General features: G+C 35.5%; 1 protein-coding gene across 1 annotated transcript; it reads right to left on the bottom strand.

The window, feature by feature from the left end:
- Positions 1-66: 66 nt before the first annotated feature.
- On the bottom strand, positions 67-14,369 carry LOC101496432 (chromatin-remodeling ATPase INO80-like). Its single transcript, XM_073367237.1, has 22 exons — positions 14,017-14,369; positions 13,675-13,765; positions 13,044-13,440; positions 12,516-12,948; positions 12,223-12,423; positions 11,988-12,098; positions 11,139-11,563; positions 9,189-9,297; positions 8,999-9,079; positions 8,759-8,931; positions 6,834-6,959; positions 6,412-6,573; positions 6,269-6,326; positions 5,538-5,768; positions 5,219-5,365; positions 3,544-4,092; positions 3,162-3,425; positions 2,971-3,078; positions 2,493-2,587; positions 2,227-2,383; positions 1,272-1,469; positions 67-1,128 (listed from the first exon to the last, which is right to left on the bottom strand). Exons 1-22 carry the CDS (start codon positions 14,074-14,076, stop codon positions 913-915), a joined length of 4,392 nt encoding a protein of 1,463 aa, XP_073223338.1. The 5' UTR covers positions 14,077-14,369; the 3' UTR covers positions 67-912.
- Positions 14,370-15,242: the final 873 nt, after the last annotated feature.

Genomic DNA, 15,242 nt, shown 5'->3' with positions numbered 1-15,242 from the left:
TTGAAAAATATGTTATCCATTTCATTTCATTCCATCCTATACGACCAATATACGAGAAAAACTGTGTTAGTTAAGAAATTCTATCAAAGATAAACTTCCTTCTGACTTTCAACATAGGTCGAAATAAAAGTCTATCGTGTCTAGATTCTAAACTTGTGACTATAACCCACACGGAAGTTCATAACGGATATTCTCCAAAATAGAAAGGACCAAAACATAAGTTTCCATGTTAAGAGAGTAATCCTATACCAATAAAGATGCAAGCCTCTTGATCCAACCAAATGTACCAACCCTCACACCCCATCTTACTAGCACTTCTAAATTTATTTGCTTTGATATTGCCCCCAAAGAGATAAACCACTTACAACTTCACAAGAACAAAGAAACTTCTCGCTTTGGAAATTTCAGATAAACCCTCTAAATGCTTATACTATGTCCATCTTTTTTAGATGTAAAGCTCATTGGATGAATCTTTATCTTTTTTCCTTGTTTTCTTTATTCTTTTGGAGGAAAGGGGGACTGAATTTTCTTTAACATGACATAATATCACTTGTTTATTTTTCTTGAAATTTTTATAACCAATCTATAAAGTCTGCAATGTTATAAACAATTAGCACAAAACCATAACTTTTACTCAGATTCTTTGAAACCACTTCTTTATCTCTTGTTTTTTCCATAAAATACCCTACCCATCTGTTTTAATTAATTAAAGTCGAAGCGAGCTTCCCATTTATGGAATTATTTATTCTCACTTTCTGCAAGCAACAATTCAGATGACCTGAAATGCAACAAATCAAAAGCACCTAGAAAGGTAACTTCAAGCCACAGGATGATTTATCATGAAATAGATCCTCAATTGCAAACAAGAAACAAAAGTTCCACTACAAACTTAACAGTTAATTACCATATGCATTAGTTCAGATGAGATTCAAACACTAGACACCAATAATTTAACAAGTACAATTTTACCTTTTTATTACTAGACTTTTGCCCCTCTGGATCCACGAAAGCATCATAATCTGTAGTACTCTGAGCTGCAGAGTTTGTCAAATCTTCCAGAGATGCATCACCATCTTCGTTTACCCGAATGCCCTTCATAGATGGTTTTCTCTTTTGCCTATCCTTTACCTGGAAGGATAAGTGAAGTCGGATATAAATAGGATAAGTGAAGTCAGATATAATTATAAAGAGTCTCATTGTTTGCAAATTCTGGAACTCGTACTTTTCCTTATTGTAAAATAAGGAATCTCGGTCGACAAGATTTAACTAACCTGGAGAGGGATTTCCTTTAATTTCTGTTGCAATTGGACATCATCCAGAAGCAAAGATACAACATCCTCAGGAGCTAAAAGATCACCACCAACTGAACCACCAGTCATGACAAGGTTCTGAACAGTACTTTTTTGACTTGCTCTAAGAAGAATCTTCTCTTCAACTGTCTCTTTACATATAAGTCGGTAAACAGTAACCTACAAGTTTCAAAATACATATAAAATTAGTTTAGAACCAAAACAGTAAGCAGATCCTTTAGAAACTCATTGCTACATCAGAAGTAAAATAGGTTTGATTCAGACGGAGAAAGGAAAACAAGGAAACAGTAAAGGGACGGTCCAGAAAAATACTATACATGGGCCAAAAAATTAATAATAAATTATATACAATTATTTTTTTGTATTCTCTGAGCAATTGTGGAGAATAATCCCTTGCACATTTAAGAGTTGTCTCTTCCAAATTTAAATAATATATATGTTGATAATATAATAATATTAATTTGCTTATAATATATAATAACAATAATAATAATCGTATAATATATATATATATATATGGATTTAATTTATATAACACCATTAGTGTAAAGGTTTTTTCACAATCAATCAAATCATAACCAACCGTTAGATCTAAAAAGTTTGACTTTTATCATAATTACTTCTAAAGTCATATATATAGACAGTTGTGAATTGTGATATATTGACAGTGTACAACTTTTTATACTGACAATGTACGAAAATTAACATCTATATATATACACGTTACAAAATTGTGAGGAGGGAGGGGGGCTAGGACCCTTGCCTTCCTGCCCCTCCATTTGTCCCTGGAGCCAGTGTAATATCCAAGGAAGTCATATATTATAGACTATTTCACTAGAGATTTTAATAATTCATGCAACATGGCATCCATAATATTAACAGATGAATACACTTGGAAGAAGAAAGTGGAACTAACATCTCTTGTCTGACCCAAACGATGAGCTCTATCCATTGCCTGCAAATCCAATGTAGGATTCCAATCACTCTCATAAAATATGACTGTGTCAGCAGCTGTCAAGTTGATACCCAATCCACCAGCTCTTGTACTCAATAAGAACACAAAAATATCACTCCTGCAACAAACATATTAAGAAAAACATAATCAAATATATAAAGAAATAATCATGTTCAGTAGTCTGACCAAAGTAGAGTATCACCATTACATGACAACATAGAAATTACCTTTGTTGGAAGTCCTTGACCATGTCTCTACGATCCTGAATTGTAGATGACCCATCAAGTCTAAAATACTTATATTTTCTGTAGTTCATATAGTCCTGCAAAAAAAATTAAACCACTTGTAAACCGTAAAAGATGAAATAAAACCATCAAAGTAAGAAGCAACGAAATAACATGTACAAGGACAATGCTGCTTGTATAAATATAACTTCACCCTTAAATAAAAAAACAAAAGGAAAATCATATCCAACTCATTTAACTGCTTTAACAAGGAGAAAAGTTCAACTTTCTAGGTACCATCCCAAGTCAATTCCATGTAACTGTCATCTTGAAGAAAAATGAACTGACACCAAGGTGTTCTTGTAATAACAATAACTATATCCCTCTATTTATCTGAGTCTGACATATTTGAACACATTCGGACATAAAACAGAGATCATTTATACAATACCAATTTCAAAAGGATCAAGTTCAACAATACCTCCAAAATATTCAGCATCTTAGTCATCTGGGCAAACAAGAGAATACGATGATTTCCTGCCCGTAATCGTTTCAGTAATATATCAAGTGTTTGAAGCTTCCCAGAGTCCTACATTATGCAACAGAAAATAATCAATTCAGTGCAATAGTTGAGAACCACCCAGTGTTTTTGCACTCAAGAATACCACTTACAGTGAGCAATTTTGCTGGGTCAAAATTCCGCATAGGTGGTGAGGAGCCAAAAATACTGTGAGTTAACTGCAGTGCAGGCTGTGAAACAGGTATATCAGAATCTATCTCTTGAATTAAATGATGAAGATGATGGTGACCAGGCTTTCTAGGCCCATTACAGTCAGATGTACGTGCAAATCCCACAAAAAGCCTCTTAACCCAAGGATCGTGTAAATCTTCAATCTTTTTATAAGAGAAGTTTCTATCAGAGCAGTGAGCACCAATCTATAATGAACAAAAAAGTAAAATGCTCCATAATTAGTTACCATTTCGGAAAAACTAAAGCCAATTGTTCTGAAGGAAATAACTAAAGACTGGACATAATTAAAGTATTATCACATACAGGGGGAGCTCTTGTTGGTGGGATATATGTGTATGCTGAGTGAAGAAGCCTTGCATTAGATAAAAGCCTATCCTGGTGTGAAACCACCAAGCCCTCAAAAGGAGCACTTGAGAGCAGCCTAGTTGCAAATTGATTTTGAAGAAACTTGGTCTCAGATCTCAATGGCAGCATTAACATTCTTGTAACAGCTCTCACTGTATCTTTTTCAAGGAAATTACACTCAGGATCATCTACAACGTATTCCGTAAGGAAGTCTCCAATTTCATCAATGAAACTTTGTTCTGATCTCATCATAGAGAATAGTAGTCGCTCCATGAAAGAACCAGTGGCCAAAAATGCCACCTCTTGAGGAGACAAATCCATCAAATGGGTAAAACCGAAGTTTCCGCTTTTAACATTTGTTTTTTCTGAGAAAATAGATCGATGGACATTTTCCGGTCTAAAAATATTAAAATGTTTCTGAAAAGTTTCTCTGGAGACACCACGGCCAACAGCTGAACTGAGAGTCTCAGAGCTTTGCATAATCTCCTTATAGACAAGTTTTGGTATCTACAAAAATTAAAGGGAGGAACGGGAGAAGGAGGAACATGTGATTAGAAAAAAGGAGGATAATAACCTAATGGAGTAGGATATACAAAAAAAAGTCAATTTCATGCTTTGATAGAAGAGAGTATTAGAATTTAGTGTGCAGCATCTATAATATTTGCTCTTCATTCTTCATAACCTTAACCCTGCCACTGTCTAGTACCAATAATCCTATTTCATATTGTGTCTATGTTAGTTGTCTTAGTTCTCAGATAAACTTGCATATAGGGAGGAAATTATGAAATAACATAAAAGTTCAACACAACCCCAATTTCACTCAACTTTACTGTCATGTCTTCAAGAAAATCCATTAACAAGTCTAATAACAGTTGTCCTTTGCCTACAGAGCAGCTTATGGTCACAAGACTCATAACCAACCCAATGGCTGATGTATAATGAAATCTAAAATTAAAATGAAGACTTTCTAAAACATAAAGATACCAAATTGCCATACAAAGTAACAGGTAGAAAATTTGAACATGGTCCTGACTCTTGACTTTTTAAGAATTAAATAAATAAATAAAAAAGAACCTTGGCTGTGTTGTCAATCTTGGATTGCAAAAATAGCTGTTCGTTTAAAATCTGCTATGCTACAATGCAATAACACCGCAATAGCCGCTATTTGACAACTCTTTGTACTAAATAGTGTATCGCCGAACAATAAAGATTTATTCAAATTTTGTTACACTATAGCACAATAGCCGCTATTGGGGAACACTGAATCTCGGCCATGAGATGAACTTGCTTTGACTGCAGAGATAGTTTCGATAATATACAAGACAATTTTATGTAATGCAGACACTCCCTAGATTACACTTATGTGTTTTTTATTGGAACGACCTAATTTTATAAGAACTGGTGCAGAGAAGTTTGAATTTAGTTTACACACTTCTTTGCACTTCAAGGATTCTGTAAACACAAGCCTTATGGCACCAAACATACTGTTTAATATTCTACTTGTGATTCTATACTCTTATTAATATATTCATTTAATTAACTAAAAAACTCGAGATAGCCAGAAAAGAGAAAAGCAAATAATGAAATTGAATGTTTTGACTTTTGGTATAACAGACAAGGTTTGAGGAAGTACCTGATATGATATGGGGTTGAGACCTCCAGAATAGTATACATCCTCCAACTCTCCAAATGGAGGAGGTGAAAGGGAATTTGGAATTTCACCAAAGTAATAGTATGTGCTTCCCTCACTCCTTTCGAACAACTCTGGATGGTTGCAAACCTACCATATTTCAAAAGAAATATTTATTACAGACAACCTTCTTTTGGAAGGAGGAGGCATGGAACACATACCACTAAAAATTATATTCCAAAATGAAATGATTGAAGCAAAATTTAATCCAATAAAATGGAAAGGGGAATAAAAAGTAAGATGACGTGGACTATTGATCTACCTTTCTCAGTTGAATAACAATATTCATCAAATTCAGAATTTTCTTCTCGTTAAGCTGCCCACGATTACTATCAAACAGTTCAGCAAGAGATATCTTGTTCTTAATTGCTTGATAGAAAGCCTGCTGCCGAGAACTCAACTTGCAATGCACCATAACCTCAGTTTTTCTAGTCAACTCAGAAACTACATCTTTTTTAACACGTCGTAGCATGAAAGGTTTTAAAATTGAATGCTGTTTACCAGAGGAAAACAAAACACAACCAAAAATTTGTAAGAAAAAATATAACAGACTTAAAACAACTAGCTAAATTAATTAGACGCGATAATAAATATAAGGGTATATAGCTTCAATCATCACATTCTGAAACATCATCTATCACAAGACATAAACTATGTATACATGAATGTAGCAAATATAAAAAATTAACGTCCTACAAAGGCAAGAACAGCACTGTGGGAATGAGGGATACTTTGGAAACCATACCAAGTTGGGGGAGGTCTATCCATTTACACACAACAACATAGACCAGCAGTACAATAATAGTTTACCATGAATGCAAAACCCAATGCAACTCTTCCTCATTCCACAAAAAGGCTACACAGGCCTAAATAGTGTCTACCAAAGGTCCAATCATAAAATATTACAATATTTTTAAACAATTTCAATATAATATAGTAGAACATCTTACTCATAGGCTTACTATGAATATAACACGGGAAAGGAAAACTTACCAATCTATTAAGCTGGTGCTCATTCAAAGTACCCCCATGTTCTGCATGATTCTCAATTCTGGCATATGATTGGTCATAAAAGACTGTAAGATTGAAGTTAAATTAACTATATTATCCAATGGACATTAATGATGAATATTTACCCTTTTGAGAACCACTCATTAAACTGCTCGTGGCTGTCAAATAAAGTTGGCATAATGAAGTGAAGAAGAGCCCACAACTCTGCCATATTATTCTGAATAGGTGTACCAGTCAGCAGTAGACGATTCCGACAATTAAAGCTGAGAAGTGTCTTCCATCTTATACTGTTAGATCAAGAGAAGTTTAATAAGTAGAAGAATCACGACACAGATAATAATATAAACTCAATTACGACCATTAGATATTTAAAATAACAGCATAATCAGCAAGTGCATTATAAATAAAATTTTACACAATTCAAATCTAAGAAAAAATGCACCATGATTAGTTACAGTTTTCTAATAGGGAAAACATTGGTCAAGAACAATGATCAATAACAGATATTTATGCCTTGCGCAATTCAAAAACAGAAATTATATAAAACCTGTTTGCACTTTTGATTGCCTGGGCTTCATCTAAAACCATGTACTGCCATTTCACGCGACGAAAAAACTTCTCATCAGTTACTAATAGCTGATAGCTTGTAATGAGAATGTGGAATTTAGCTTCCCTGGTAAACAAAAAAAAGAGTAGTAACCAAAGCTGTCAGAAGGGTGAGAAGAAACAAGTGTGTTTGGAAATACATGGAGAGTCGAAAGACCTCCAATGCATACTAATTTAAAGCTTCTCTCAAATAGATTCCCAAAGTCCAAAAGATTAATTACAAGAATTAGCCAACAACAAGCAAGAACCAACATATTGTATGCCTCAGGTATCAGAACTTCAAAGTTAGAAATCAAGACACACTGAAAATAAATAACATGTTAACACCCACCAAACATATATACTATCAAGGGGATCCCCCTTTTGATTACTATTTTTACGTTCCAAACCGTTTTCTTAACTTTGATTGTTGAGGTTTATGAATAATTTTGTCACTAATAGTAGTAATGCAATCCCCCCTCCCCCCAAATCAGGAGCTTTAGGGATTGACATGTGGATCATGCACTGACTACTGTACTAAGTGTTGAAATTTAATGAAGAATGGGCAGCAGTAAGAATAACTCTTGACTACTTGGTTAAAAGCACTATTATACGGTGATCACATGTCTAGTGCCATCTCTGCAACATTTAGTCTAGCAGTGGAATTGTTCTATGTCATGGCGCCCTATAAAAGATCCCTTTGGGCTGGATGCAAGGGCAACGCAGAGATCCACTCTACCATTTAGCTCTAATAACATGCTACAATCATTTCTTCGAGCAAGAAAGAATTCCTAGAATAATGGTGTGAAACAGACTCAAATGAATAAATAAGATAAAGATTATAAACAGATGAATGATCTTTATTCCTATAGTACAAGTGGAAAGAGAAGATACAAAAGGTTTACAATGAAGAAGATAACCTTGCACTCAATTCTACCCCAAAGGGGCACTCCCCTTTCATACTAGATAATTCTCTAGTCACAAATTAATTCTTCAAAAGCTATCTTTCAACTCTGCCAATTGAGGGCTATTGAAAGACTTTCTATGAATAACCAAAATAACAACCATTAACAACCACCTAACAAACTCGTCAACTTACTACAAAACTCTAATTAACCTATATTATCAGCCTATTAAGGTGGAAGGCTGGAAGCTAACGAATAGGATGATTAACACACCACATCACACAGGCCTTTTTGTCTTAAAGCTGAGATAATACACATTTCCTCTTCAAGCCCACAAGAGTTGGTCAATACTCGATACTACTACCCATATAGTTTGGTGTATTTTATAGTTAAAAGCAAAAACTCTCCTGCGATCTATTTTTCCTCTTTTAATAGCATCTAGATTCCACATTGACCCACCATCTAAGGTTGGATTTTTTCCTCAAAGAAAAACATGGTTGGATTTGCACAATAGTTTCTTTCCATTCCCACAACCAAACATTAGAATCTGAAACAATAATATAGTAAACAATATCTTTTTCATCCCCACAGTCACAGGCCACAGCCATATGAGAGGGTCTTGTCTGAATTATACAAAAAAAATATGGTTCACATTTCCAGCACAGATAACCCACTAAACTATAAAATAGAAAGAATAACTGATAAAAAAAACAGTGCAGATATGATTCTTCTATAGAAAGAAAGAACCTTGAATTGAGTTTAAGTCTTCTACTTTTATGGAACACATCAACACCTTTTCTCAGGAGTTTGTGCTATCAACAAAATATATATTTCGGGTGTTACAAGCTACCATAGTAATTTCAGCTATGAAGATTTTCAGAAACATCAACCTAGGAATATAACTATCATCTAGCCAAGAAACAAATTATTACTGCCACCAGTTTTATCAAGGAAAAAGAAATGCGTCAGAAATTAACATTACCTACGATATAGATCCTTTGGGTTAATACTTTTCCTAAGTACTGTTCTCTCTGAAAGCCCTCCCCAATATGGAAGTCTTTTGAGTTCAGGGCAGAAGCGCTCGAGTTCCTCATTCCAATTGTTTAATACAGAAGCAGGTGCAACAACCAGAAAAGGCCCCCATATGTTTTTCTCCTGCATGAGACACACAAGTTAAAATCATGTCACAAGATCCACAAAAGACCAAGTTTCAATAGCTTACCTCAGCTAAATGGGCTAAAAAAGCCATAGCCTGTATGGTTTTTCCAAGTCCCATCTCATCAGCAAGTATACCATTTAAACCCTGGAAGATGACAAAAACATTGAAATTAACAACACAAAAGAGGGGGGATAACGGAACAAGAAACAAATAAATAAAATCATGAGGAAATTATTTTGGATTGCTCCAGAACCTGCTCATAACAATTAACTAGCCATTGGAGACCTTTCAGCTGGTATTCTTTTAGAACACCTTTAAATAATTCAGGTGTTTGAACTGTGGATGCCACCGGCATGGTTGATCTGTAATGTCACAACACAATATTTAAGTAGACATGCTATTGCCAAACTTCACACTCCTCAATAACATCAAGTTGAAAAATACATAAATATGCAAATACACGTTTATATATGACCATGTAGTGTGCATTTTATACATCCATGTAACAAGAGAGAGAGAGAGAGAGAGAGAGCTCACGGGGTTTGTAAATCAATGTTACTCGCTCCTGCGACATCCTGCACAAGTGAATCAGCTTCACCCACCTGGCGCAGCCTCAAACATTCATTGTCAAAAGCACTAGTCAACTTTTTCTGCTTAGAGACTGCTTCTTGAGCAGCCTTCAAAGCTTCTCTCTTCAATTCAGCTTCTTCTGGATCTTCCTCCTCTATAGGCCTGGCATCAGATGAGTCGAACAATGCATCTTGATCATTTGTTTTTTCCTCCACCACAGGCAAAGCTTCCGAAGATAGTAAATCTGACTTGTTCTGCATAAAGTGACTGTAGAGCTCAGTTTGTTGTATGAGAAAATTAAGCCTTTGCTGCTGTCTCTTAGCTTCTCGGAGCTCCTGTTCACGTCTCAAAGCTTCGGCAGCTTCTTTCTCCTCTCTTTTCCTCACTTCAGCCTGTAATGAATCATATTGTAAAGTTACGACAAACTCAAGCCAACTCTAAAATTGGATGTACACACGTGTGACATTTTCACATTCAACAATAAATCTAAGAACAAATTATGAGATATGCAGGTCTACCAAAAAGACCATCCTTTTCTATCAGAAATAACAGGGTGCAATATACTACTAAATAGAGCATAACGTTTCTCATCTGAGTCTCCAATGTCATCTAAACTGAACAGCTTGAAAACATAATTTGACTTGTGGGTAATGTAGATCAATCATTTCTAGATAAATATAAAGATTATCTTATGCTACCGTTTCAAAGTTTCATTGATACAGCAAATGACAAACAATAGTAAGCAGAACTAACAAAATATGCATATGGAAGCAAATCAACAAAATCAATAAACTTCACAAAGGAATTAAAAAGTACCATCTCTTTATCTATTCGTTTCCAGAATAGCAACATGTCTCTAGATAGTTTCCGGGTTCGAATGCTAGCACCCCTATTCCATTTAAGTGATCTGCTAACTTTCATTCTAACCTGCACAAAAATATATTCAAAACAGTTAAAATACAGAAAACGAAAAATTCAAAACCAACAGCATAAGCTTTGAACTATATAGCTAAAAACACAAATTCAATGTGTGTAGGGGGATAGCACATGCCTCTCTTTGACAGTACTCTGAGCACCTCTTGGCATCAATGAGTTGCTTTCGATGAAAAGTAGTAAAATTCCTATGATGCTTTGGTATGTCTCTTCTTACAATGTTTACCCAAATCTTTCCAATTCTATCTGTTTCCTCCTTCTCGATCGAAGCAGGATCTTTCTTTACCTTTATCTTCTTGGGTAGGCTTCGCTCAATGATCTGAAACATTATAACTCAAAACTGAATTTAAAGGAAAAAGGAAGAAAATAAAGATAAATGAGAAAAGAATCATAATCCCAACTAATGCATACCTCGTAAGTGTCACCTTTTTCCAAAACCTTTACATAATAAACCTGCAAAACACCACCCTCAGACAAAATAGACCGCTTTATGCTTCCCGCAGCCCCCTCCGGAATGGATGAATTCAAACCAATATCAGACACATTTAGACTGAATTTATGAGGTGAATTAGAAGCTGACAGGGCCTTAATTCGTGCCTGAAGCGATTCATATTGAGATAGTGGTGTTTATATATGACCATGTAGTGTGCATTTTATACATCCATGTAACAAGAGAGAGAGAGAGAGAGAGAGAGCTCACGGGGTTTGTAAATCAATGTTACTCGCTCCTGCGACATCCTGCACAAGTGAATCAGCTTCACCCACCTGGCGCAGCCTCAAACATTCATTGTCAAAAGCACTAGTCAACTTTTTCTGCTTAGAGACTGCTTCTTGAGCAGCCTTCAAAGCTTCTCTCTTCAATTCAGCTTCTTCTGGATCTTCCTCCTCTATAGGCCTGGCATCAGATGAGTCGAACAATGCATCTTGATCATTTGTTTTTTCCTCCACCACAGGCAAAGCTTCCGAAGATAGTAAATCTGACTTGTTCTGCATAAAGTGACTGTAGAGCTCAGTTTGTTGTATGAGAAAATTAAGCCTTTGCTGCTGTCTCTTAGCTTCTCGGAGCTCCTGTTCACGTCTCAAAGCTTCGGCAGCTTCTTTCTCCTCTCTTTTCCTCACTTCAGCCTGTAATGAATCATATTGTAAAGTTACGACAAACTCAAGCCAACTCTAAAATTGGATGTACACACGTGTGACATTTTCACATTCAACAATAAATCTAAGAACAAATTATGAGATATGCAGGTCTACCAAAAAGACCATCCTTTTCTATCAGAAATAACAGGGTGCAATATACTACTAAATAGAGCATAACGTTTCTCATCTGAGTCTCCAATGTCATCTAAACTGAACAGCTTGAAAACATAATTTGACTTGTGGGTAATGTAGATCAATCATTTCTAGATAAATATAAAGATTATCTTATGCTACCGTTTCAAAGTTTCATTGATACAGCAAATGACAAACAATAGTAAGCAGAACTAACAAAATATGCATATGGAAGCAAATCAACAAAATCAATAAACTTCACAAAGGAATTAAAAAGTACCATCTCTTTATCTATTCGTTTCCAGAATAGCAACATGTCTCTAGATAGTTTCCGGGTTCGAATGCTAGCACCCCTATTCCATTTAAGTGATCTGCTAACTTTCATTCTAACCTGCACAAAAATATATTCAAAACAGTTAAAATACAGAAAACGAAAAATTCAAAACCAACAGCATAAGCTTTGAACTATATAGCTAAAAACACAAATTCAATGTGTGTAGGGGGATAGCACATGCCTCTCTTTGACAGTACTCTGAGCACCTCTTGGCATCAATGAGTTGCTTTCGATGAAAAGTAGTAAAATTCCTATGATGCTTTGGTATGTCTCTTCTTACAATGTTTACCCAAATCTTTCCAATTCTATCTGTTTCCTCCTTCTCGATCGAAGCAGGATCTTTCTTTACCTTTATCTTCTTGGGTAGGCTTCGCTCAATGATCTGAAACATTATAACTCAAAACTGAATTTAAAGGAAAAAGGAAGAAAATAAAGATAAATGAGAAAAGAATCATAATCCCAACTAATGCATACCTCGTAAGTGTCACCTTTTTCCAAAACCTTTACATAATAAACCTGCAAAACACCACCCTCAGACAAAATAGACCGCTTTATGCTTCCCGCAGCCCCCTCCGGAATGGATGAATTCAAACCAATATCAGACACATTTAGACTGAATTTATGAGGTGAATTAGAAGCTGACAGGGCCTTAATTCGTGCCTGAAGCGATTCATATTGAGATAGTGGTTCCCCCATGCCTGCTCGGTTTCTATTGCCTAACCTTTTATCGGCAGCCATCATCGCAGCCAAGGACCCCAAATCCAAGGTACCCTTCAAGTAAAATTCATCCACGTGGATATCTGAGAAGCTTGGAAGGTTCAGTGTTGTAGCCAGCTTATCATAAACCGGAGGAATCTTATATGTGATACCATCTCCAATTTCTAAAATAGAAGGTTCGTACATAACCCTGCAAAATGTTTAGAAAATGGAAGGTAATTTGTGACCTAAAAAATTATTCACTGCTCAAAGACACTATCAAGGCAACAGAACATGAAAACAAACCTATCAGTGCCATTCCGTGGCACGATAACTGCATGACGGTGGTTCCCATGTTTCTGAGAATTTGAGTTATATAACCATTCAGATAAAGTCTCAGCAGCATTCAGTCCTCCCCGGAGATCGTTCCCTAACTTCTGAGCTTTCGATCCATTGTTTTTGATAAGTGGGACAGCACCCCGGTTCTGGGCAGGGCTAGAAGAGGCATCCTTAGACCTCCTCTTGTATTTCTGAACATGATCACCCAGCATTGATCGATATCGCCCCTCTGTCATGTATGTCCCGTAAAAAATTTGTTTGTCTTCATCGTCACTGTTTTGAGACCACACCCTCTTCTTCTTCGAAAAATTCGCCTCCTTTACATGCACATTCCCGTTACTGTGATTTGCTATTGCCCCACCACCTGTTTATTGAAGCATCCCAAAGATACATAGAATAGTATACTTATACAACTTATACACAAGTCAAAACACTTAATTCAATAAATAAATAAAACAGTCACACACCATCCAACAGTGAACTTTGCCACATAACCACTATTCATAAGCATTGTAATCCAAATATGTAATACAAGTCACTTAATTGAAAACACAATACAAATAAAAAGACCAAATAAATTAAAAAGCGTAATGCCTACCTCGGCTATCTCTGCTTTCTTCATCCTGACTACTATTCCCATAATAATCAAAATCATCATCTTGTTGTGGAAGTTGAAAGTTCATCAAAGGCTACAAAAAACAATGCAATCACAAAGAGAGAAAGGAAAGGGGAAAAAATACCAAAACACAACAAATTAGTAGAAAATATCTATATATTTGTTCATTATAATGTACATATTTAATCAACCAGAAAAACTGAATGGAAGAAAAAATTAAAAAAACATGCAGAATCTCCAATCCACGTAACAATGGTGAAAAGCAAAATAACCACACACAAAAAAAATCAAAGAAAAAAAGAGGGGAAATCCAATGCGACGAACCTCAAGATTGAAGAGAGTGGAGTAAGAAAGGGAGTGATTGGATTTGTTAGTGTGATCCATGCGCTAATTTGAAGGTAGCGATTAGCGAAGGAACCCTAATTATCTGAGAGAGAGTGGAGCGAGAGAAAAGGTTTTTGAGGAAAGAGAACAATACTTAACCCTAAAAGGAGTGGGAGAGAAGAAAGGGAAGAAGGTAACGAAAGTGTGCGTAGGATAAGGCGTATTGTGGAGAGAAAGAGAAAGATCGTAGACGAAGGCGGTGTGTGAAGCACGGGTGCGTACTAACATGCGCGGGGTGGGTGTCATATTCGTTTAACGTGCGCCTATGGAGTCTAATTTGTTTTTGTTGATCTTGCTGATATATATGGGGAGTTTCCAATTTGCCTAAGATGATCCTATGGTATAGTTTCAGATAGCGCGCTAATGAGCTGGCAGTTAACCGGTTGCCAAAGTGTTCATCCCACCCAATTTTGGTATTTTATAATAGACATGATTTATTTTACTTTTTTTTACACGAGAATTAGAAAAAATAAAATTAAAGCAAAAGAAAAAGAATTGGACTATTAGGTTCTTAAAAAAAAATAAACTCATAGCCTCAGTCAAAAAGAATAAAAGATAAACTAGAAGGAGTCACATGAACTACAATTACAGAATTTATGATATAAGTATTTATTTTTGCAAATAAGTCTGCACAATCATTCATTTCACAAAAAGTATGAAGTAGAGAAAAGATCTAATCTTTTTCATATAATCTCTAATGACTTCTAATATATTTGCAAACATATCATTAATGGAATCAAAAAAAATAAGGCTTCATATCCTTAATTGTCGTAATAGTCGCAAGCGGTAGAATGGAAGTCATGTCATCAACATTGCTTATATCATTTACCTAAAGATCATTAATTTTCAAACACAAATATTTGGGTTGCAATATCATAAACAATGTCGCATAAGGATGTCGGGGTAACCCACGATTTGAACCATATATTTGTATCACCATCACCTATTTTGAAAATGTAACCCTCTTGGAAAAGGTTTAAGGTCTTCGACATAGATCTCCATGTGGGCGAACCAGAAGTTGATTTATCTAAGAAAATGTCACCGTTTTTTAGATATTTGTCAGACAATAGAGAAACCCAAAGCTTATTTTCCCTTTGTAAGAGACTCCACACAAGTTTATCCAGTAAGAGAATTTTTAAGCCTCCCACATTTTTTGGACGACAATT

The sequence above is a fragment of the Cicer arietinum genome, chromosome 4 (assembly GCF_000331145.2).
Source record: "Cicer arietinum cultivar CDC Frontier isolate Library 1 chromosome 4, Cicar.CDCFrontier_v2.0, whole genome shotgun sequence".
Classification (NCBI taxonomy): domain Eukaryota; kingdom Viridiplantae; phylum Streptophyta; class Magnoliopsida; order Fabales; family Fabaceae; genus Cicer; species Cicer arietinum.
Note: the sequence above shows the minus strand (reverse complement) of the source record. Positions and strands in the feature narration are given on the sequence as shown.